This window comes from Budorcas taxicolor, chromosome 4 (assembly GCF_023091745.1).
Source record: "Budorcas taxicolor isolate Tak-1 chromosome 4, Takin1.1, whole genome shotgun sequence".
NCBI lineage: Eukaryota > Metazoa > Chordata > Mammalia > Artiodactyla > Bovidae > Budorcas > Budorcas taxicolor.
In genome coordinates this window covers 102855731-102880017 of record NC_068913.1, presented here as the reverse complement: position 1 = coordinate 102880017, position 24287 = coordinate 102855731, and the positions used below count along the sequence as shown (strand labels likewise).

Below are 24287 nucleotides of genomic sequence, written 5' to 3'. Positions count from 1 at the left end.
GATACACTCACAGCTTACAGTTTGCAGAACAGTAACTGCACGTTTAATTGATTAAAACTGCAGTGTTCATAACATATTCTGGGAGAAGAATTACAAATTTCCTAATGTAATATATCTCTTGACTTGAGTAGCTGCCCACAATATTCTTATTTAGAAAGACATTCATGACAGTTTTATGTGGGCCTCTATTAAAAATGTGTTTATGTTGCTTGCAAACTATAGAATATTCAGTTGCTCTGTTGATAAAATCTAAAGAGGAAGGAAAATACTTATTTCTGTTTATCATGCACATTAATGTCCTGTCTTATTTGGTTAGTATGTGATATCATGTACAATCACATAATATATTTATCTTCTTTTGTTTTGTTTTTTAATAAAACAAATTTTCCCTTTTTTGTTATTTGATATTATAAGATTACAAGATATTACAAGATTTGTTCATCTTAAAAAAAAAAAAGAACAGATTTTCATGTTGCTGATTGTCTCCTGTGTTTCTTATCCACGTCACTGACTGCTGCCTTGGGCATTTCTGTTCAGGGACTGGGTCTGGGAGTCAGTGCGCAGTCTCTCCCAGTCAGTGGGGAGAAGGAAATGTTGGAGGACTTGCCCTTGTTTCTCTTCTCCTCTCCTAACCCAGAGCTGTCCATCCTGTCATCTGGTGGCAGGTGGAATAAGGACTTGAGTAGTAAGAAGGAGGATGAGATTTGGAGAGAGATGAAGAATAGTATTCTGGGGAGGAGCATATTGTGGAAAGACAGAAGATCTCATGCTATTCCTGTGGACTTAAAGTTGTTAGTGACTGTAGGACAGTGAATGGCAACAGATGTGCTTAGCTTTGCTGCTGCTGCTGCTAAGTCACTTCAGTCGTGTCCGACTCCGTGTGACCCCATAGACGGCAGCCCACCAGGCTCCCCTGTCCCTGGGATTCTCCAGGCAAGAACACTGGAGTGGGTTGCCATTTCCTTCTCCAATGCATGAAAGTGAAAAGTAGAAGTGAAAGTGAAGTCGCTCAGTCGTGTCCAGCCCTCAGAGACCCCATGGACTGCAGCCTTCCAGGCTCCTCTGTCAATGGGATTTTCCAGGCAAGAGTACTGGAGTGGGGTGCCATTGCCTTCTCCGGTGCTTAGCTTTGTTTCCCTCCAAATTCATATACTACCAAAAAGGCAATATTTGACATTTTCACAACAATATAACACATGTTAGGTTGAACAGACAATTGAATATCTGTCTTTAAGATACCAATAGATATTTTATTGGTGGATTAAAAAATCCTGGACATATATAGTTGTTAGAGCCTGTGCCTTATAGGATGTGAAGCCTACACCCATCTGAATGATGAAAAATACCTATTTCTAGCAAGTCTTTTAAAAATTACTTTTAGTCTAGCTTCTTCCAAAAATAAATTACTGTGGTTGTGCTAACACTAATAGAGCTGTCTTTATTCTGAGAAGCTAATTACTATAATTCCTCTTGTGCCTGTGCAGCGATCTCGGATTGATTCTGAAATGCCAGTGGAACTGCCATTGACAGCTATCTACCTCTGTTTGTTGCACTTGCTATTGATCTACCATTGAGGCTGAGAATATGGTTTAAACATGCTCTATGGTACTGTGGAAGCCTTCTGATACCAAGGGGTTGGAAAGCATTTAAGTAGTTTCAAGTCCTGTCAAACCCAAGGAGTAACTTCTTACTTACTTGGCTGGTTCTGCATTTTTATTCGTCATTGAAAAATGAAAGTGAAAGTCGCTCAGTTGTGTCTGACTCTGTGCGACCCCATGGACTGTAGCCATCCAGGCTTCTCTGTCTATGGAATTCTCCAGGCAAGAATACTAGAGTGGGTAGCTGTTCCCTTCTCCAGGGGATCTACCCTACCCAGGGATCGAACTAGGGTCTCCTGCATTGCAGGCAGATTCTTTACCAGCTGAGCTACCAGAGAAGCCCTTTATTTGTCATTAGGCCTAGTCAAGACTGAGGAAAAAGGAAGAAACTGGTATTTCTCCCAGTGAATGAAGGGATACAGCTTTGTCAGATAAATATTGGACTGAGAATTACTTAAAGGAAAGGGAAATATATTGGGAAAGTCCTGGAGTTGCTAATAGTGCATCAAATGCATTGGTTAACTTAAATGGGTCATTTAAGTACAATCAGAGAAGCTTTCAGCTGAATAACAGGATTGGGTAATAGGCTAGAAATAATTTTAATAAATTCTCACTTCATTCTCCTCTGCCTCTTTGTTCTACTAATTGAATAAAATTGTGTGTAAGGGTTACAATTGAATGCTTTTTAACGTCAAAGGTGTTCAATAATGATAAGTTCTTTTCAGTTTTTGTTCTATTTTCTTTCCCTCCTTTCTGTTCCTTTGTGTTTCTTTTATCTTTGCATTTATACATAAACAGGTTTCTATTGTTCAGATTAATGTGAGTGCAAAAATAGTTCAAAGCACAAAATAAATACAAATACCTGGGAACCAAATTAGTGGAAGCTGATTTCACAAATCTGAGTTAACAAGTTTTTATTCCTCATTCATAAGATAGAGGTGAGAAGTGTGGAAACAAGCTGATAATATGTAGATTTCCCTTTTTGAGTGAACCTTTTAGATTTTGGGCTACAGTTAGTATTAACTCCTTTTAAAGATTTGTTTACTTTGTTATAAATTGATACTCAAAATGCATTATAATAGAACCTTATTGAACAACTGTTAGTAGTATCTACTATAGTTAAATATACATCTAAACTTACAGCATAGCAATTCTACTCATTGTAGGTATGTATCCACCAAGAGATACACACAAGAAAGTTTGCATCAATAATAGCCCCAAACTTGAAACAGCCAAATGTTTACCAGGAGAAGAGTCGATAAATATACTTTTCTATTACTCAGAAACACTGATAAGCAAAAGATGTCAGATATGAGACTACATATTATATGATTTATCTTATATGAACTTCAAGTTCAAACACACTGAATCTATGCTAATAGAAATCAGTTAGTGGGAGGTGAGAGGAGTATAAATAGATCGGGGATTGGACAGAAGCACTTGGAAACCTTCTGGTTGCTGTAAATTGCCTAAAACTTAATCTGGATGGAGATTCACATATGTGTATAAAAATGTTCATCAAACTGTATACGACAGTTTGGGCACTCTCTATGTATGCTGTAACCAAACATATTATTTGATTTTAGTTCATCCCTGTAAGGGTGAGTGATACTAAAATAATCTCTCTCTTTTTTTTTTTTTTTACTAAGGCAGAGAAGTTACGCTAATTCACTGCAGAATTTTAATGTTGGATTGACTTTTCATTTTGTGGCTACTGTAGTGAACCAAGCTCTTTTTGTGTTAGATTTTGATCCTCAAAGCTGCTTTACTCTTCAGAATGTTTTCAGCTGAGGATTATTATTTTGCATTTCATTGATCTTATACAGATTGGGAGTAGTTTGAGGAGGTTTTAGGTAAGAAGGAAAAGCTTGCCTGAAGTTTGAAAATTTTTCTATGGATGGGTAGCATATTTTAATATAATGCATATTTAATACATAACTATGATAATTATATATTATAAATATATAAATATATTTATATATTAGCTATAGTATAGAAGCTGTCTTAAACTATGTATTTTATCTTTTTTAAGATTCTTTCTGTTTTGCACACATTGGTTATTTAATGGAAGTAGATAATGAAAAGAGCTTTTGTATTAACCTAACATGATTAAGACTGAAAATACATAAAAGCAAAAAGTAGCTGTCAATGAGGATTTGCGATCAAGCTTTCAGTAGTTTAAACATTTTAGCTTATTTATATTCATGATTTACCTAAGGTTTCCCATTTTACTCAGGACTAACAGCTTTCACTAAGTATTTTTCAAAGACCTTTTGATTATATGCAGTGGACTTGGGGTTTCTGGGTTTCCTGAGTAGTAATTCTTTTTTTTTTCAAGATTTTTTTAATGTGGATCATATTTAAAGTCTTTATTGAATATGTTACAATGTAGCTTCTGTTTTTATGTTTGGGTTCTTTGACTGTGAGGCATGTGGAATCTTAACTCCCTGACCAGGGATTGAACCTGCACATCCTACATTGAAAGGTAAAGTCTTAACCACTGGACTACCAGGGAAGTCACTCCTGAGTAACTCAGGCACTAAGCTCTTGCTTCCTTTTGTCTCTTGTCTTTAGGCTGCCCTGCAAGTTGGAGGCCATGGAGAAAGGCTGCACCAGTGTCGGGAGGTCATGCTGCTAACTTACAAATCCATCCCCATGCAAGTGGATGGGGAGCCCTGCAGGTTGGCCCCGGCTATGATTCGGATCTCACTGAGGAATCAGGCCAACATGGTACAGAAGAGCAAGAGGAGAACATCCATGCCTTTACTCAATGAGTGAGTCTGCGCTCGCCCACCTTTGTGAACACGGAGACCGCGGTGAGCAGGGCACTGAGCATGTGCATGGCCGGAGGCCTCCCTGTGCTGAGAGAGGAGAACAGTCCAGGAACCTCAGCTGCCCCTTGGCCTCTCGCACATATTTCTTTTTCATGTTTACTATACGGTGACCATATGCTTCTTTCAGGAGTAATTGTTGTATGGTATGTTAGATTGATGAAGCTTTTTCGCCGACCACCCACTTGAGTATATATTGACTGGGACCAGCCGAAAATCATTGAGTGGTTCAGGGTCATAAAACCTGTCTGGTTAAACATGTTCGGTTTCATTTTAAGAAGGCCCTGTTGGCCTCCTCTTCTTGACCCTGGTTACTTGGAGAGTGTTGGTTTCTCCAGGGCAGAAGGTTGGCAGAACTGGGTTTTGGCTCACTGCTCCCCATATTGCATCCCCTTCTGCTTGTTAGTGGACTGTCCCTTTCCCGATGCTCGCAGTTTGGAGTCTGATATTCTCTGATGCTTCGACTCAGTTTTTCCAATGCTGGAGAGCACCCTATTGTCTAATAGATGAGACCTGACCCATGACTCAGTGCCTGAACAAAATGTACCCCTCCTGGACCCTTTCCTTTCTTGGGTGCTTTGATAAACTGATTTGGAAAAGGTGATAATGACTGGCTATGTTGAGTGCACATTCATTTTATAGAGTCCCTTTATCTAATTTTTGATTGAAAATGTCTATTTGGGCTTAGAGAAAGGGATGAAGAAACATGGGGACTTGGGGCATCATTTTGAGCCTCTTCTATATATCATGCCCCTGTGTCTGTCCTGACCTAAGGTAAGGCCATTTCCAGGTTTGAATTTTGGCCATTCTTGTGTCACAGTGAGGTACCCTCAGAGGTGCTCCTCCTGTTCGTGGCCCGTGATGCATGGTTATGTATTTGTACTGAATGGCTGGCTTCCTCTAGTGCCTGCGAAGCAAGGGCATGCTTTGCCAAGGTATTTTCTGAGTCAGTGTGACAGCTACAGAAGTGCCTAGAATGAACCCACGACACAGGGGTCATCACTCTCTGCCAAGGCTCCACCCCTGTTCTGAAAAGGCAGATGTTGAAGAGTAGCATTCGACAGGGCTCATAAAGTGTTTTCCTCTGTAGCCTCTGCTCCTAAGCTTGAGGGGTCTTCTCTCCTCTGCGCCCATTCGAGAATCACTCTGCACTTCCCCAGCATTTTTCCTAGATCCTTATCCAGAGGGCTGGTGTAGTTGCCTTCTTCATTTTCTTTGCATTCTGCAGGTAGAGAAACTCTTGGGTTATTTTGGTTGCTTTTTCTATCCTCTGCCTTTCCCTGCTATTAGGTTGGATATACACTTAAGCAGTTTCAGGCAAGGTGTCAGCAGTAGTATACAGCTGGCCATACTGTCTCTTAAAAATGTTCAGAGTTAAGCTGTGAACTATCGGTTTGAGAGAAAATCTGAACTACCAAGTGATAAGTCCTCTCTGAGATAGTCCAGGTTTTCTTGGGTCACTTGTAGATCACTTGTTAGCAGGGCTAAAAATTCTTAGTATCTACAGCCAAACAGCTCTCATTTTCATGCCTGGTGCTTCTACCCTTAATAGCCTTATCAGACATGTAATTATTTTGGGTTGTTTAGTTTCAAACAATTTTTGCCCTTGAGAAAAAAAAAATTTGTTTTTGCTCAGAAACTGTATTAAGAATTTATTGGGGCTTTCTTCATGTATTAAAATCAAATGTAAAGAGTTGAGTTTTTTTGGTACATGTGGTACGTATGATGTGACTTCACAGATTTAGCTGCGAGGGTGTTCAAGAAGCCATTTCATCTCAAAAATGCAGTCACGTGCCACTAGGGGGCAGTGGTGCCTCCATCTAAGCAGCCTCAGACTCGAAGCTAGACTTCTGGTAAATAGCAGTAATAATATTCTGTCCATTTCTTAAAAGGACATATATATATTATCTTAAAGATTAGCAAAGATCTTGATTCCTACTTATTATTAAAATTATCCTTCAACACTGCATTTTTAGAAAATCTGTCAGCCACTACTCTTATTCACCCTTTGTGATTAGACTGCTTCTTGCTGTTTGGAAATCCAGCTTTTTCCACTAAATTTCCAAGTGGCGTTTCCAGTGTAAGGGAAGCCTGGTCACTGATACCTTCCTAGGCATTTTCTTCTGCGTTCTGAGTCCTTCAAGCTTTTCGTTCTTTAGGCCCCCGTTGTGCAAAGTTCACCTTGGCAGTCAAGACAGAGAGCAGTTGGGCCTGTCTTGAACATCATCGTGTTTCTGCTCTCCTGTTGCTCTTCTCGAGTTTGTCCCTTCCTTCCTTTTCGTCTGTTGGCTTTTGCTCGAGTTCATATTCCCATCGACATATCACTTTCCCTGAGAATCCTTTGCCTTCTGCTTCCGGCCCTTAAATACAGCACTCAGCGTCCCTGCAGTGCTCTTGTTAGCTCTGTCACACCATTTATCAAAACTAGTGTCATTGCTGGCTGACTTGTCTCCTCTGCTCTGGGGGGAGACCCTGGGGTTTTCCTCGCAGGGTCCCCAGTGCCCGTCAGTGTGCTGTCTTAATGTTACATGTTGAACAAGGGACTCCCACATGCATCAGATCTATAATGTTCCATCTGTTGCATTTCTCAGAAATCGATTCCAAAATAACATAAATCTAAAACTTTGTGAGTATAAAAATAATATAGAAAATCTCTTGATCGTATTTTATGGTAGTAAATGGAAGATATATTCTTAATAATTTCAAGATCTGGTACACATGGATGGCTGGAGAAAATCCCATGAGAAACAGCTAAATGGCTTTCATGATGCCCCTAGATCTTTACTTCTGCAAAAAGAAAAAAAAATTCTAAAAAATATTTATTGGCTTGTGATCCCATTTGCTATTACTATACAAACTAAAAGACTAGCTAGGCCCATTAGGCTCACTACCCCCTCCTCTGCCCACCCCATTGATATAGGAGCATATGCCTTTATATGTCATTTATGGCTTATGAATCTACTTCAGATATGATTCTAATAGATATCATCCACCCCAAAAGTAATTGAGCAGGTTTGTCTAGGTTCATATTCATGTATTAATAACGTGGTAGCCAGATAAACCTGATCTTCCTATTTGAAAGGCACTCTTGAAGGAGATCAGAAGTTCTACATTAACTCAGGTGCTTAGGAAGATCTTAGCCTGAGATCTCTAGCAATTAAGACAGCAATGTGAAGGGCGACTGCATACTCCATGGAAAAGATTTTCAGTTGGCAGACTCTGAATTGGGCAACTGGGTTCCCCCATCCTGGGCTGCTGAAAAGTACTGTTGGTGATAACTGATAGCCCTTTGAGGATAATAAGGAGTTAATTCATGGGAGGCTTCATATGAGAATTTACATACCCAGCAGAAATGAGGGAGTAGGGTTATAGGGAAAGATGGATTGGGGAAGAGCGTTATACTGAAACCATTCAAATGGTCTGAGAGAGTAAGAGTTGTTACTAATAACATAAAAGTAACAGGAAATGTGGGGTTTCATTTCTTCAGTTCCACATTTCATCTTTTGTGGTAGCTACAGAAGGCCCTCTCTTTTATTTTAATTTTTAAAGGAGGGGTAGAGAAGAGAGAGAAGTCTATGGTTTCACTCCACTGCCAAGAGTATCAGTGGAATTATAGCATCACTGTGATGAAATTAGGCTTTCTTGGTATGACCTTTAAGTTTTTGTTGGGTGGCTCTGTTCAAGATGGTTTTTCTTTTGACATGAACATTTCAACAAAGCCCTGGAGTCATGAGGACTATTTGTTAAGCGATTCAGCTTACCTTGATTCTGCTCAAAGATGAGTTGACTGGGCCAGCCTGCCACTCGTGTGTCTGTGTATGTGCGTGTGTGTGTCTGTGCACATGCACAGATGGATGCTCTCTGAGACCTAGAGCCAGAGAGGACCGTGGTGCCCCGCAGCCCTGCGCAGCATCCGCGCTCCTGCAGCGGCTGCAGGCGCCCTGCCTCGTGCCCCGCTCTGCGGCTTGCCTGAGCACCAGCCCTGCCATGTGTCCCGTTGGCTTCGTCACTATCACTGGCTTTTTGGATTCTTTCTGTGACTGGCTTGGTTTTTCTTTTCTTTTCATTCACTGTTTGGTGACGCGCTCATTTAAGTTCTGTTTAAATTTTGTGTGTCTCTCTTTCTCTCTCCCGGCTTGTTCCCTGTCTGTCCACGCTGTTTTGCTGACTGTCTTCGCTGCTCATTCCCTGCTGCCTCTAGTATCCATCAGGTGCAAGCTGCGGACCTGCGGAGAGTGTCTGCCCCCCCAGGCTCCTTCACCATGTGAGTACAAAACCGTTCTGTTTTTACATTGTGTCTCTCAGCTTCATCTCCTCTTCAGGGCCAGAGGACCTGCATCCTCGTCCTTCACAGGTCTGCTTCTCAGACAAAGAACCACCTTGCTGCGATTGTCCACTTTAGCCCTTCTTTGATTTGAGACGCAGCTGTGAAGTTCTCTGTGTTCTGTTCATCTCAGTCTTCTATGAGTTCACGGTTTAAGTTTTTTGATTAGATACTTCAGGGTCCAAAGTTGCACGGGGTTGTATGAAATTCCATACCAAGCTTTGGTTTCTGTGGAAAGTAAACCCATTAGATCATTCCATCACCTATGGCTCTGACCTTGAAGCAGCGCCCGCTACTCTTGATTCTGTGGATGGAGCCCTGAAATTATGGCTATGTGTGGAGCTTTGAGTGTACATACGTGTAAAGAAGCACCCGCTACCCTTGATTCTGTGGATGGAGCCCTGAAATTATGGATATGTGTGGAGCTTTCAGTGTACATACGTGCAAAGATGCACCCGCTATCCTTGATTCTGTGGATGGTCCCCTGAAGTTATTGATATGTGTGGAGCTTTCAGTGTACATACGTGCAAAGAAGTACCTGCTACCCTTGATTCTGTGGATGGTCCCCCGGAGTTATTGATATGTGTGGAGCTTTCAGTGTACGTACGTGCATCTGTGCATTTTTCCAGGTTGAGCGTCCACAGTGGTAGTAAGTGATCAATGACCCAAAGTTGTCAGTGAGTTGGCAAAATGCATTTTATACATAGTAGTTTGTACTTAGCACACTTTATGCTTTTTTTTTTTTTCTGGTGAAGAACAGAAAGAAATTATTTTTTTTAGCACTTCAGGACTTTTTTATGCTGTTGCTTCTTTCTTGCCCTTGCTTCTTTTCTCCATCTTACATATACTTGTATTATGTTTCAGGTGCTGTTAAAGGTGCTTTACATACATCAACTAACTTACTCCCCAACACCCGTATGCTATAAGTGGTATTATTGCCTCCATGTTATATAAGAGCAGTTAAGTAACTTCAGGAAGGTCACACAGCTAATAAGTGGTAGGCTAGGATTCATACTTCTGCAGCCTGTTTTCAAAATTCTTGCTCTTAACAATTTATAATCTGCCGTTTTTTATCAATCAGTATCCTTTGTATTTCTCAGAGCTCAGTTGAATAACTGTCTTTGCTAAGAACTGTACCTTGATTATTTCTGGTGGAACTAGTTATGTCCTCATTGGAATTCACTATTACAATGTTGTACTTATTATAGTTCTCAAGGTATAATCCATTGGTACTAATTATATTAGCTCTGTATCTGTGTATATCCCGCATTACACTTAGGCCACTTGAAATCATTTACAGTATCTTCCTGTGACTTTTGTATCCCCAGTCCTGATCACAGACCTTAACACAAAGTATTCTGAAGTTAGAAAGAACTGTTTGTTGGTTGGTGGAATGAATGAATGAAAGAATGCATGTCTAAATAGAACCATGCCAATATCTAACATCCAGGGATGTGCCAATGTGACTCCTAAAGTTCAGTTATTATATAATTTTACTTTCAGCTCTAATCTTGTGGAACATGCTTATTTATTCATTTATTGCAAAATGTTTTTCTAAAAGCATTATTTTGTACTTGCTCTGTGTCAGATGCTATTTTCTGCCTAGTATTTAGGGCTGAGCACAACAACCCTATACTTTCATGGAACTCAGTATCGACTGGTCAGACAACAAGAAAATAGCATTTACTTTCTAATTTGGCAGCTGTTCCTGGGGTATATTATTCTACATAAGTCCTGTTCAATAAATGTGAGTCCAGAATGGCTCTCGGTATTCATTATTTTCAGCACCTTTGTTGATAGAGTTCAAACAGTTCAGAATATCAACAGCAGACATGCGGGTGATATTTGTCATATTTATATCATCATTTAAGCTTTGGTTGTGTTTGTTTTCATCATATAATTTAAATGGGGCCCTTTTTTCCTTTCTTTTCTTTTTCCGGGCATGTATGCTATGGGAAGGTGAACTGTCCTGTTAGTTTTCATAGAGTGTAACAGGACCCCAGATATGGCCACTTAAAACTTGACTATTGATCTAAAGTATTTTATACTTATATATGCTATGTTAATTAATGCATATTATAGATTTTATATCTGTATAACTGATGACTTACATAATAAGTATTTATTAAAGTATTATTTTAAAAATTCGATAACTAAACACTGTCCAATAGAGCAAGGAAAGTGGAGAAAAAAATCCAAGCACAATAATAAGCATTGTCTTTATATATTGGGCTGGCCAAAAAGTTGGTTCGGGGTTTTCTGTAAGATTGAATGGAAAACCCACACTCACTTTTTGGCCAAGCCAGTACTATGGCAGAGGTCGACCTGGCTTAGACCCGCTCTCACGCTGCGGTTTGCAGCAGTGTTTGAGAATCACACTGACCTGGCCTCGGTCCTCACGAAAGTCAGGATTCCAGTTTAGTGAGCTAAACTTTTTTTTTTTTTTTACTCTTGTATTGACTATTCTCTGCTCAGGACAACTCTTTTTTACAGATGATCGTTCCTTTGGGAGAAACCTCTTTATGCTGTTTCTAAAGCAAATGTTACTTTCCTAAAGCAACTTGAATTATCCTTTCTCTCTAACTTTCCAATGACTTTTTTTTTTTAAATTAGGGAGGAAGTCATGGTTTTGATGACATAATGCATAAATTATTAGGAATTGCAGCATACTATTAATATGTGCCTACAGGGGAAATTTCAGCTTTACATAAAGGAGAACCTTGAAATTTTTGTTTTGATCATGTATGACCATATATGAGGGTAAACTGAACTGAACTGGGGAGGGTAAAGCATCTGCCTGCCAATTCAGGAGACACAGGAGATTCAGGTTCAGTCCTTGGGTCAGGAAGATCCCCCCTGGGCGAGGAAAGGGCAGCCCACTCCAGTATTCTTGCCCAGAAAATCCCATGGACAGAGGAGCCCAGTGGGCTACATCCATGGAGTTGCAAAGAGTCAGACATGACTGAGTGATAACAACAAATCAAAGGTATTTAGTGCCTTAATCCAATAGAACACAATAAAGTAAATGAATTATTTCACTACAAGTTTTATGTTCTGTACCTTTTTTTTTTTTTCTACATCAGAGAAAAGCTATAATTCCCAGAGTTGGCTTCAGTTCAGTCGCTCAGTCATGTCCAACTCTTTACAACCCCATGGACTGCAGCATGCCAGGATTCCTGTCCATCACCAACTCCTGGAGCTTGCTCAAATTCATGTCCATTGAGCTTGCTCAAATTCACGTCCATTGAGTCGATGTTGCCATCAAACCGTCTCATCCTCTGTCATCCCCTTCTCCTCCTGCCTTCAATCTTTTCCAGCATCAGAGTCTTTTCTAATGAGTCCATTCTTGGCATCAGGTGACCAAAGTATTGGAGCTTCAGCTTCAACATCAGTCCCTCCGATGAATAATAGGGACTGATTTCCTTTCGGGTTGGCTGATTTGATCTCTTTGCAGTCCAAGGGGCTCTCAAAAGTCTTCTCCAACACCACAGTTGAAAAGCATCAATTCTTCGGTGCTCAGCTTTCTTCACAGTCCAACTCTCACATCCATACATGACTACTGGAAAAACCATAGCTTTTACTGGACAGATCTTTGTTGGCAAAGTAATGTCTCTGCTTTTTAATATACTGTCTAGGTTGGTCATAGCTTTTCTTCCAAGGAGCAAGCATCTTTTAATTTCATGGCTGCAGTCACTATCTGCAGTGATTTTGGAGCCTAAGAAAATAAAGTCTGTCACTGTTTCCATTGTTTTCCTGTTTTCCATAAAGTGATGGGACCATAGATGCCATGATCTTCATTTTTTGAATGTTGAGTTTTAAGCCAGCTTTTTCACTCTCCTCTTTCATCTTCATCAAGAGGCTCTTTACTTCCTCTTTATTTTCTGCCATGAGGATGGTGTCACCTACATATCTGAGGTTATTGATATTTCCCCTGGCAATCTTTATTCTAGCTTGTGCTTCATCCAGCCCAGCATTTCACACGATGTACCCTGCATATAAGTTAAATAAGCAAGGTGACAATATACAGCCTTGATGAACTCCTTTCCCATTTTGGAACCAGTCCATTGTTCCATGTCCAGTTCTAACTATTGTTTCTTGACCTGCATACAGATTTCTCAGGCAGGTTAAGTTGTCTGGTATTCCCATCTCTTGAAGAATTTTCCAGTTTGTTGTGATCCACATAGTCAAAGGCTTTGACATAGTCAATAAAGCAGAAGTAGATCTTTTTTTTTTTTTTTTTTCCTGGAATTCTCTTGCTTTTTCTATGATCCAGTGGATGTTGCCAATCTGATCTCTGGTTCCTCTGCCTTTTCTAAATCTAGCTTGAACATCTAGAATTTCTTGGTTCATGTACTGTTGAAGCCTAGCTTGGAAAACTTTGAGCATTATTTTGCTAGTGTGTGAGATAAGTGCAATTGTGTGGCAGTTTGAGCATTCTTTGGCTTTGGAATGAAATGGTATTGGGATGAAATACCTTTCTTTGGTATTGGAATGAAAACTGACCTTTTCCAGTCCTGTGGCCACTGCTGAGTTTTTCTAATATGCTGGCATATTGAGTGCAGCACTTTCACAGCATCATCTTTTAGGATTTGAAATAGCTCAACTGGAATTCCATCACCTCCACTAGCTTTGTTTATAGTGATGCTTTCTAAGGCCTTCTTGACTTCACTTTCCAGGATGTCTGGCTCTAGGTGAGTGATCACACCATTATGGTTATCTGGGTCATGAAGATCTTTTTTGTATAGTTCTTCTGTATATTCTTGCCATCTCTTCTTAATATAACATACCTTGTAACCTGGCCATTCTTACTTTTTTACTGAGATATAATTGACAGCTAGCATTATATTAGCTTCAAGTGTACCACATAATTATTCAGTGTTTGTTTATATTGTGAAATGATCATCACAGTAAGTCTAGTTAATCTTGAGTTGGCCAAAAAGTTCATCCAACTTTTTCCATAAGATGTTACCGTGAAACCCAGTATCTATCATCATATGTAGTTACAATAGTTTTTTCTTATGATGAGAGCTTTTAAGATCTCTTAGCAACTTTAAAATAGACAATCCAGTTCAGTTCAGTCGCTCAGTCGTGTCCGACTCTTTGCGACCCCATGAATCACAGCACACCAGGCCTCCATGTCCATCACCAACTCCCAGAGTTCACTCAGACCCACGTCCATCGAGTCAGTGATGCCATCCAGCCATCTCATCCTCTGTCGTCCCCTTCTCCTCCTGCCCCCAATCCCTCCCAGCATCAGAGTCTTTTCCAATGAGTCAACTCTTCTCATGAGGTGGCCTAAGTATTGGAGTTTCAGCTTCAGCATCATTCCTTCCAAAGAAATCCCAGGGTTGATCTCCTTCAGAATGGACTGGTTGGATCTCCTTGTAGTCCAAGGGGCTCTCAAGCCTTCTCCAACACCACAGCTCAAAAGCATCAATTCTTCGGTGCTCAGCCCTCTTCACAGTCCAACTCTCACATCCATACATGACTACTGGAAAAACCATCGCCTTGTCTAGATGGACCTTTGTTGGCAAAGTAATGTCTCTGCTTTTCAATATGCTATCTAGGTTGGTCATAACTTTCCTTCCAAGGAGCAAGCGTCTTTTAATTTCACGGCTGCAGTCAACATCTGCAGTGATTTTGGAGCCCCAAAAAATAAAGTCTGACAATACAATGCTCTTAATTCTAGTCACCATGTAGCAACCACATTACATACCTAGGATTTATTTATTTTATAATGGATGCTTGTACCTTTTGACCTCCTTCACCCATTTCACCCTTGCCTCCCCAGTGTTGCTCAAAGAATTATTAGAGCAGTCCCTCAATTAATAAATTCTTTATGATTAATGCCTTTACAGTAGAATCCCTGTTGAAGACTGCATACATGCACTATCTCATAAATCATAAATATTACTGTTACGTGGTCATGCCTCAAAAGCCCCCAAAAGTGTGTAACTATAAAATGAGTCTTTCTGGAACTCTTTCACTTTTAGGAGTTCTTTTCATTAAGTTCTGTTTCTCTCCTGCTCTTCCTCTACCAAAATGAAATAATGTGAACTGGTTACATCTAATTTATTCATTTTTTATCTTTCAAAAATATTATTCACTGTCTACTTCAGATGTCAGATACTCTGTGGGATTCTGGAGATAAGAGATTAGAAAGCTAAGGTTACTGCCCTGGAGAAATGGATGCACTGTAGGAATAGACCTACAGTGTTAACACAATTATGACACAATGTGAGAAGCATCCAAATAGAGATTCTGGTTGTACTTCATGTGAATAATCTTTTATTGAGTATTTATTATGTTTGTTGTTATACATAAATATTTAAAATTAATATAGGGTCAAATTGACTTTTTTGATATATAATTCCCACTTTTAAGACATGTATCGATCCATATAGCCAGCATCATAATCAGGCTATAGAAGGGTTCTATCATTCCAAAAAGCTGCCTTGTAATCTGTATCCTTTATGGTCACACCCTCTAATCCCTGTATCTCTCATCTCAACCTCTGGCAACCACTGATTGGTATAGTTTTGTGTTTTGTAAAAGTGAAAGTGTTAGCTGCATCAGTCATGCCTGACTCTTTGCAACCCCATGGACTGTAGCCCACACCAGACTTCTCTGTCCATGGAATTCTCTAGGCAAGAATACTGGAGTGAGTTGCCATTTCCTTCTCCAGGGGATCTTTCTGACCCAGGGATTGAACCTGGGTCTCCTGCATTGCAGGCAGATTCTGAGCTACCGTCTGAGCCACCAAAATTGGCAGCCCCAGTTTTATGTTCTAGAGAATGCCATATACATGGAATCACACAATATGCAACCTTTATAACTGGTTCCTTTGCATAAACATAACATCTTTGATATTTATGAGAGTTGTTTCATATATTAATCATTTGTTCCTTTTTGTTGCTGAATAGTATTCCCTGTATGGATGTTTTCATTTCTTTACCCAATAACCCAAAAGGATATCTGGGTTATTTCCAGTTTGGGGTTATTCTGAATAGAGCTGCGTTAATATTGATTAACAAGTTTTGTAAAAACTAAGTTTTCATTTTTCCAGGTTAAACACCTGGGAGGGAGTCCAGGGTCATCTGGTAACTTCATGAGAAATCAACACACTGTTTTCCATTGTGGTTGTACCATTCTGCATTTCCACCGACTGTGTATGAGAGTTCCTGTTGTCCCCCATCTCTTTCAGCACTGAATAATGTCAATATTTTAAAATTGTAATCATTTAATACCAGTGTCTTTTCAAGTGACTACTTGCCAGCTTTTATATATTCTATAGTGAATCAGCCTCTCAAGTCTATTGCACATTTCTTAAACTGGGTGGTTTGTTTTCTTCCTGTTGAGTAAGATGGTCAAGTATTTTGGATCCAAGCCTTTGTTAGATATGTGTTTTGCTTAATCATTTCTTCCTTTTAGAAAGCAGTGAAATCAGCTTTCAGACCACAACTTCTGACTCATCTTCTGAGTGTTAGTTGTATTTTCAGAGCCTTTGCAGTGCTGTTCCTGTTTGTCTGGTGTGTGCCCCACCAAGTTGCAGGGTGGAATCTGAGTGGAGGTCTGCTCTGTAGGTTTAGTTCCCAAAGTCTGTGGTACTATGCTTAGGGCCAGATTCACACATCTACAGCTGAGGGATGAACCCAAGTTCACGAACGTCCCTGTGGAGTTGCTTCCCTGAGCTCCCGCCTCTCTCTCTCTCTCGTTGCCCCCCGTACTTTCCCATTTCTTGAGGCTCCCTTTTCAGATCCTTCAGCTAGAATGCTAAGGTTTTAGTTACCTCATTCTACTGCATACCTCCTGAAACCATGTTCACCTCCAGGACCAGGGAAGGGAAGGACCAGAAGAGAAAGAGCAGCATGGTCATTTATCCCACCCTTTTGGGACCACAGCTCGTCTTATCAGAGAGGAAGATTCCCTTTCCTTAAAGTGTTTTTTCTTTTTTTTAAGTATAGTCGATTTACAATGTTTGTGTTAATTTCTACTGGACAGCAAAATGATGCGGTTATCCATATGTACATTCTTTTTCATATTCATTTCCATTATGGTTTATCCCAGGATGTTGAATATAATTCCCTGTGCTCTCCAGTAGTATCTTGTTGTTTATCTTCCTCTCTTGATAGTTTTAAGTACCTAAGACCTTTGTCATTGCTGCCGCCAGCACAGCAAAACTGCCTGAGTGCTAAATTGTGAGAAGATGGAGCAGGAATAAAAGAGGAAGATGTTCCCCAGTTTCCCTACTCATTCATAGTCCCTTTCCTATCCTCACATCAGTTCAAGGGCTCTCCTAGAGCTTTCTCTGCCTTTGCCTATGGTCCATTTTAGGCTTTGTACTGCCTGGAGTCCACACTAGGGTTGATTAGAGGTCAAAGGAGGAGAGAGCTTACCATTAGTTGGATGGTATTTTAAATTCTGGTCTTCTCCCCGTCATTTATTTTTCGAGTTCTTAAATGCCTGTTTTATGCATTCTGTCCAGGTTTTATGGCTGCATTCACTGGGGGAAAAGATTATTGGGTGCTTACCTTCCTCACCCAGAACCAGAACTTCTCTGCTGGTTTTTTCCTTGGCTGCTCTGGGTCTTAGTCACTGCACAAGAGGGGGATCGTCTCTGTGTCTTGCAGGCTCCTTCGTTTCTGGGTGCAGGCTCTCTAGCTATGGTACTCAGGCTTCAGTAGTTGCAATACGCGGACTTAGTTACACCATGACATGTGGGATCTTACTTCCCTGGCCAGGGTTTGAACCCGCATACCCTGAATCCCAAGGCAGACTCTCAATCACTGGACCACTGGGAAAGTCCATCTGCTGACTTTTAAAGCAGAGAGTTTTCACACTGTATCTTCTTTTTACCTGATACAGTCATTCAGAGGGTGCCATAGCTAAGCTCTGCAGAAAAACCAGTGTGTTTTGAACTGCAACCAACCAGTGTTAATTGTAATAGGCAATCTTGCACAACAGTCAAAATTTAAACATAAACAAGATGTTTCCCAATGCTAAATTGTGTGGATTTGCTTGTTATCTTGGGGAAGGCAGAGTTAGACACAGGTCCTTGAAAAAAGTATGAATTGTTACCTTTGACCACAACCCGACCATGACTCTGCATTCTAAACTTGCTTCCAATTAAGTGATGGCTTCTTGGTAAAGGATGAAAGCAAATTGATTTTTGTTTTAGGAAGAAAGGGAGTTTTACCAAGAGAAAGAGAAATATTTTTGATGTGTCAACTTTTTTCTTTTGAGTTGAGTTTAATAATTTATTTCTTGAGAAATAACCAAGAGAGAACCAAGAATCTTTAATCTTCATGATTGGAAAAAAAATAAATTGGCCACAGGTGGTTTAATATTTGCATGCCTCTGGCCAAGGAAGTAAATTAGAAAATTCTTTGAAATGCTTTCTAAAAATTTGGTCATTTTGTCTCCAACTAGTGACATGAAAACTTTTGTTTCAGCATTTTATTGAATTGTGTAATATGCTAAAAGTCCTATTTATTTTGTTTATTCAGTTCAGTTCAGTTGCTCAATTGCATCCGACTCTTTGTGACCCCAAGAATTGCAGCACACCAGGCCTACTTGTCCATCACTAACTCCCAGAGTTCACCCAAACCCACGTCCATCGAGTTGCTGATGCCATCCAGCCATCTCATCCTCTGTCGTCCCCTTCTCGTCCTGCCCACAAACCCTCCCAGCATCAGAGTCTTTTCCAGTGAGTCATCTCTTCACATGAGGTGGCCAAAGTACTGGAGTTTCAGCTTTATCATCATTCCTTCCAAAGAACACCCAGGACTGATCTCCTTTAGAATGGACTGGTTGGATCTCCTTGCAGTCCAAGGGACTCTCAAGAGTCTTCTCCAACACCACAGTTCAAAAGCATCAATTCTTCGGCGCTCAGCTTTCTTCACAGTCCAACTCTCACATTCATACATGACCACTGGAAAAACCATAGCCTTGTCTAGACGGACCTTTGTTGGCAAAGTAATGTCTCTGCTTTTCAATATGCTATCTAGGTTGGTCATAACTTTCCTTCCAACGAGTAAGCCTAAAAGGGCCTAGGTATGCACAAAATTGTGAATGTATTTGTTGTTAATGCTTGTGTTATTATTGTATCCCTGTGTGATTATCTCTGAGTAGGAGGTTTACATATCATTTTTTAAATTGACTTTAATTTTTGACTGATTTCAATGAGCACATGTCTGTAAAAGGGGAAAATAAATAGCCATTTATAAAAATGTCTCTGCTTTAATAGGCAACAGAGGAAATTCCCTGTGGCTCAGCGGTTAGGATTCAGTGCTCTCACTGCCAGGGCCTCAGGTTCCACCCTTGATCAGGGGAACTAAGATCTACGTGCCCTGTGGCATGGCCAAAAAAGAAAGGCAGTAGAGGATTCTGGTTCTGAGTCGGGTGGGTCAGCACACACTCCACCCCCCCTCCCCCAGTGAGTGCAGCTGTAAAACCAAAAGGAAAGAAATGAAATTTAAAAGAACAGGAGAGAATTGTTGAGTCCGCTGGTTGAGCAAGTGACATTTCTTTCAGTTCTACTTAAGAATCAAATGGCAAAGCGTAATAGTTTGGCTATTTGCAAAATAGAAATGGACTCACAGACATAGGGACCAAACTTATGGTTATCAAGGGGGAAAAGAAGGATGGAATGAAATTGGGAGATTGGGATTGACATATATACACTACGATGTATAAAAAAGATAACTGATGAGGGCCTACTGAATTGCACAGGGAACTCTACTCAATGGTCTGTGGCCACCTAAACGGGAAGGAAATCTAAGAAAGAGGGGATATATGTGTACATATAGCTGATTCACTTTGCTGAACAACAGAAACTAACAAAGCCCTCTAAAGCAACACTATTCCATAAAAGAAAGAGTTAGCTTCAGGCTTTCTGGAAGATAAAGCTATTTGTGCTCTGATCCTCTGAGCAGAGGAAACTGCTGAGCTTCACTGGTCTTTTCTGCTCCCTCCTTTCTCTCACTTCCACCCCCACACCTTCTGAATTCCTAGTGGTTTCACTCCCCACTGTCCACAGTTCCTAGACCTTCCGTTATGTCAGACTGTCCTGCTTTCCTTTCTTCCTCTGCCACCCTTCTCTGCTGGTTCCATAAGACCGATACACCAGAGAAAAGGAGAACTCCGTGGAATTCATCTTATTCCAGTTTCTACACTTGAATCCAGGCTGCCCCTCAGCACACTGGTTTCTTTCCCCCTGTGCTTTGCGAGTTTCCACAACAGCTCTTCGCCCCACCTGCACTTCTGTTCTCACCCAGGTAGCAGGGGCAGGGGCCTTTAGTGGCTTAAAGACCAGGGGGCTCAGGAGCTGACTCAGGCCTCTAACTCCAGGGTCTTCCTCATTCCGTAGACCCCAAGCCCCAGAAAGACAGCCTCTGTTTTGAGTGAATATGTGAGCCCTGCTTTTATCCTTGTGACATTGACCCGACTGTACCCTATAATAAACTTTTTGCATTTCAGTTTTTCAGATATTGAAAAGAAATGCAGTTGGCCCCTGGGATTCTTATCAGCTCTAAAGTTCTGTCATGTGAAAGTTCAGGGCATGACCCTAGACTCTATGAAGATCTGCCCCAAGGGGATCTAAGACATGAAGTAGGCGAGACGTGCCCTGGGATGGGGACAGGGTTGTTCTTTATCCTTAGTACCGATCAGGGGGCCAGGCTGTGTACACTTTCAACTTGCTCTCAGCAAGAACCTGGGTGGATTTTTTCATTTAGCCAGAGAGATAATATGGGCCTGATATTTGTGATCAAATCTAACATCCTAATAACTATATGTGGTAACGATTGCTCTCATTCCCACCCCATAGATGAGAAGACTGAGAATAAGAAATGTTGGGAAACTTGCCCAAGATCAGGTGCTATAAGTCATAAAAGGTAACATCCAGGGCTGTTTGAGGGTGACGCTTAAGGCACTGAATTGTGCTGTTGATATCACTTCTGGTCATTTTCTTGTGTGTGTACATTTTTATATATGTAACTTCTGAGTTTTAATCAAATCATACTATATAAACTCCCCCTTTTAAGAAAACCTCAGAGATAACACGTTAGGACTCAATTTTGAGTGTTTCAAATGTGTGAATCTCTAGGATTGCAGGTTTGAAGTTTGTGTTATTATATGAAAAATGTCAGAATGACAAACCCCAGTTAAAAATAAATTCTCGCACAGCTAAAGAAGGTGGAGAGTCTTTTCGGCTTGTTTGTAATGGTGTTGAGTCTGCAAAAGAGACTTGTAGGGGCGGGTCCTGCTCACATCCTCAGGGGACGGATGGTGCCAGTGTGCTCTCGGCAAAGGTGATCGTGGCTCCAGCATCTGCTGTAATTACGTAAAGGGGTATTAGGACTCCCTCAACATTTAAAGTTATATCTCACTGCTTTTAAAATTTACAGATGCATTATTCATGGCTGCGTAGGTGTAGAAACAGTCTTGCAAGTCAGCACTTCTTGTATAATAAAAGGTCACTTCAAAAGAAGAAAAACAGCAACAGCAACAAAAGTGAAGCTGATACTTAACTCAGGTGTTTGTACAAGGGGCAGGGCCTGGGGCCCAGTGAGCTTCAAGATAAAGAGGGAGGTTTTCAGTCGTGTCTGACTCTTTGCGACCCCACGGACTGCAGCCTGCCAGGCTCCTCTGTCCATGGAATTTTCCAGGCAAGGATACTGAAGCCAGTTCCATTCCCTACCCCAGGGGATCTTCCCAACCCAGGGATGGAATCGGTGTCTCCTGCCTTGTCAGATGAACTCTTTACCACTGAGCCACCTGGGAAGCCCTCGGGAAGGTTTGGGTACAGTCTTTTGGGGAGGAAAATTCATGAGTTGTGTTTGTTTAATCAAATTAAATTTTAGAAAATTAAAAATGAAAAAGCCTGAGGCTAGAGGTAACATTAGTCCAATAAACACAACAACGAATTTTTAAATATTATTCCACATACTCTGGCTTTGAGGAAAAGAAGCAGAAATTAAGATCTGATCATCCCAACAGTGACATTAAGCCAGGAGAAATTTCCAAGTCACAAATTTCGGAAAGTGAATAATTAGACTTCTCCCATTCTTCAGCCACAATTTTAGGATTAAAACAAACTGTGTTATTTTTCCTAGTGCATCTTTTCGATAGGCAACTGTATTACTTTGCTAGGGCTGCCATAACAGAGTGCCCAGATACAGAGGCTGAAACAGAAATTTATTTCCTTGTTGACCTGAAAGCTGGAAGTCTGACATCGAGATGCTGGAAAGGCTACTTGCTTCTGAGGCCTTTCCTTGGCTTATAGATAGCCATCTCTCTGGATCTTCACACTGTCTTTCCTCCCTGTCTGTCCATCTCCTAATCTTCTTATAAGGACACCAGTCAGACTGAATTAGATTTCATTCATATGTCCTCATTTTAACTCGGTTCATCTTTAAAGACTTTATCTTCAAATGCAGTCACTTTTTTCAGTAGTAAGGTTAGGACTTCAATGTGTGATTTTTGGGGTACACAATCTAGCCCATAACACTGTACTAGAAAAATTTGAATAAATTTTAGGAGTTTTCTTCTGTCACCAACTACATGAAGGCTGAACTTTGTGTATTTTACATATATTGATCATTTAATTCTTTAAAATCTTTTTTTTTTTAAGTAAACTGTCTAAGAGGCTAAAGGACATTGCTTTTTTAGTTATAGCATATTGTAAGTATTAATTAACTGTAATTTTCCAGGCAAGAGTATTAGAGTGGGTTGCCATTTCCTTCTCCAAGGGATCTTCCTGACCCAGGGATCAAACCTGGGTATGCAAACCGGGGTACGCGGCATTGCAGGCAGTTTCTTTACCATCTAAGCCACCAGGGAAGCTTCTCCTTTGATAAGGTCAGTGACCTCTCTAGGCCAAAATTTATTTTTTGTAAATTAAAATGGATTACAATATGAACTAAGATTCCTACAAGCCATGAAGCACCCTCCCCTCAAATAAGGTTTTTGAAGAGCTTCTGGTATATTTTCTAAAAGAGGAGAAACACCGATTGAAATTTAGCACACCTGTGATTTCTCCCAACATCCCCAGCATTTGGGGCTTTCTAGATGGCACAGTATCCGCCTGCAATGTGGGAGACCTGGCTTCGACCCCTGGGTTGGGAAGATCCCCTGGAGAAGGGAAAAGCTACCCACTCCAGCATTCTGGCGTGGAGAATTCCATGGACTGTATAGTCTGTGGGGGTTCGCAGAGAGTCAGACACACTGAGTGACTTTCACTTTCAGATGTCACAGTGGTAAAGAATATTCCTGCCAGTGCAGAAGATGCAGATTCAGGGAAGATCCACTGGAGAAGTTGAAATAGCAACCCACTCCAGCATTCTTGCCTGGAAAATCCCATGGACTGAGGAGCCTGGTGGTCTACAGTCCGCAGGGTTGCAAAGAACCCAGCACGACTGAGCACAGCACAAAGGAACTTTAAATTTTTTGCTCAGATCTGAATTCCTAAGGCATTAATGTAATAAAAAATAAAGTTAAATACTTTTAGAAAATAGTTATATCTTTAGATATACCAATACAACTCTGAAGTTAGTCATAAAATTGCTGCATTCAGAGAAAAAAAAGAAACATCTCAGTTTTTACTCCAGTACTGCTGTGATAACTCTATTATATTCTGCCATGGAGTATGAAGAACATATCAGTAACAAAGAAATCTGGACGTTTGCATTGAGTGTTGCAAGAGGGTATTTATTTCAGGTTGCTTTGCTGGGGTGGTAATGAAATGCAATGTGTATTTCATTTGTGAGAGTTTCAGTTGAATTATACGAATGCAGTTGAGTTTTTCTCATCTGTCATGATACCCTGAAATGCTTATATGAAATGAAAAAAGAGTATATTTTAAAAGACAAAAAAAGAAAATACTTCTTGATGCTAGATTTAATTAATCCGTAGAACTTTTGTGTCACACATTTTGTGTCAGAAAATGGAATTCTAAAAAGAATTCAGCATGTTCCAAAATTTGCAGCTAAGATATTTGATTAAAATGAATGTGGAGTTAGAATTACAAATGGAACAAAAAGGCCAAAACTTTTCAGCTTTATATTACAGAATGCTATAATTATTTTATTTTTCTTAGTTAATCACTTAGGCTTTACTGCTTTCAAGTGACTTATGTCCTCTTATTGGGGCATAAATAAGTCTTTTGGTCAGATGATGTTTTGTTTCCTAGATGAAGTAAAACAATTACACATTTCCTTGAAGAAAGGTTCTTAGTTTATGAGTATGTTAGGATACTGCCTTCAGTAAAGGCTCGATCTATCGGGTTGGTCAAAAAGTTCATTTGCATTTTTCTGTGACATCTTACAGGAAAGTCCAAATTAACTTTTTGGCCAAAACACTGGCCCATCTGGTACTTTAATGTGATAAGTGAGAGGACAGAATAAACTGGTCCGGCAAAGTACCCCAATTATTTCTCAACAGAAACCTTTTTCCCTCTCTTTTCTTATTCTCTTTTAGTACTGGTAGCAGTTATTTTCATGTTCATCATCATCATACAAGTAATTTGTCTACACA

The 24287-nt window shown here is 40.3% G+C and overlaps 1 protein-coding gene across 1 annotated transcript in view; it reads left to right on the top strand.

Moving 5' to 3' along the window:
• Window positions 1–24287, top strand: part of DGKI (diacylglycerol kinase iota) — a 504567-nt gene that overhangs the window by 331112 nt on the left and 149168 nt on the right. Inside the window, exons 20-21 of the mRNA XM_052638497.1 lie at window positions 4173–4372; window positions 8631–8693. Of these exons, the coding sequence (XP_052494457.1) occupies window positions 4173–4372; window positions 8631–8693 (263 nt within the window). The remainder of the gene's footprint in view (window positions 1–4172; window positions 4373–8630; window positions 8694–24287) is intronic.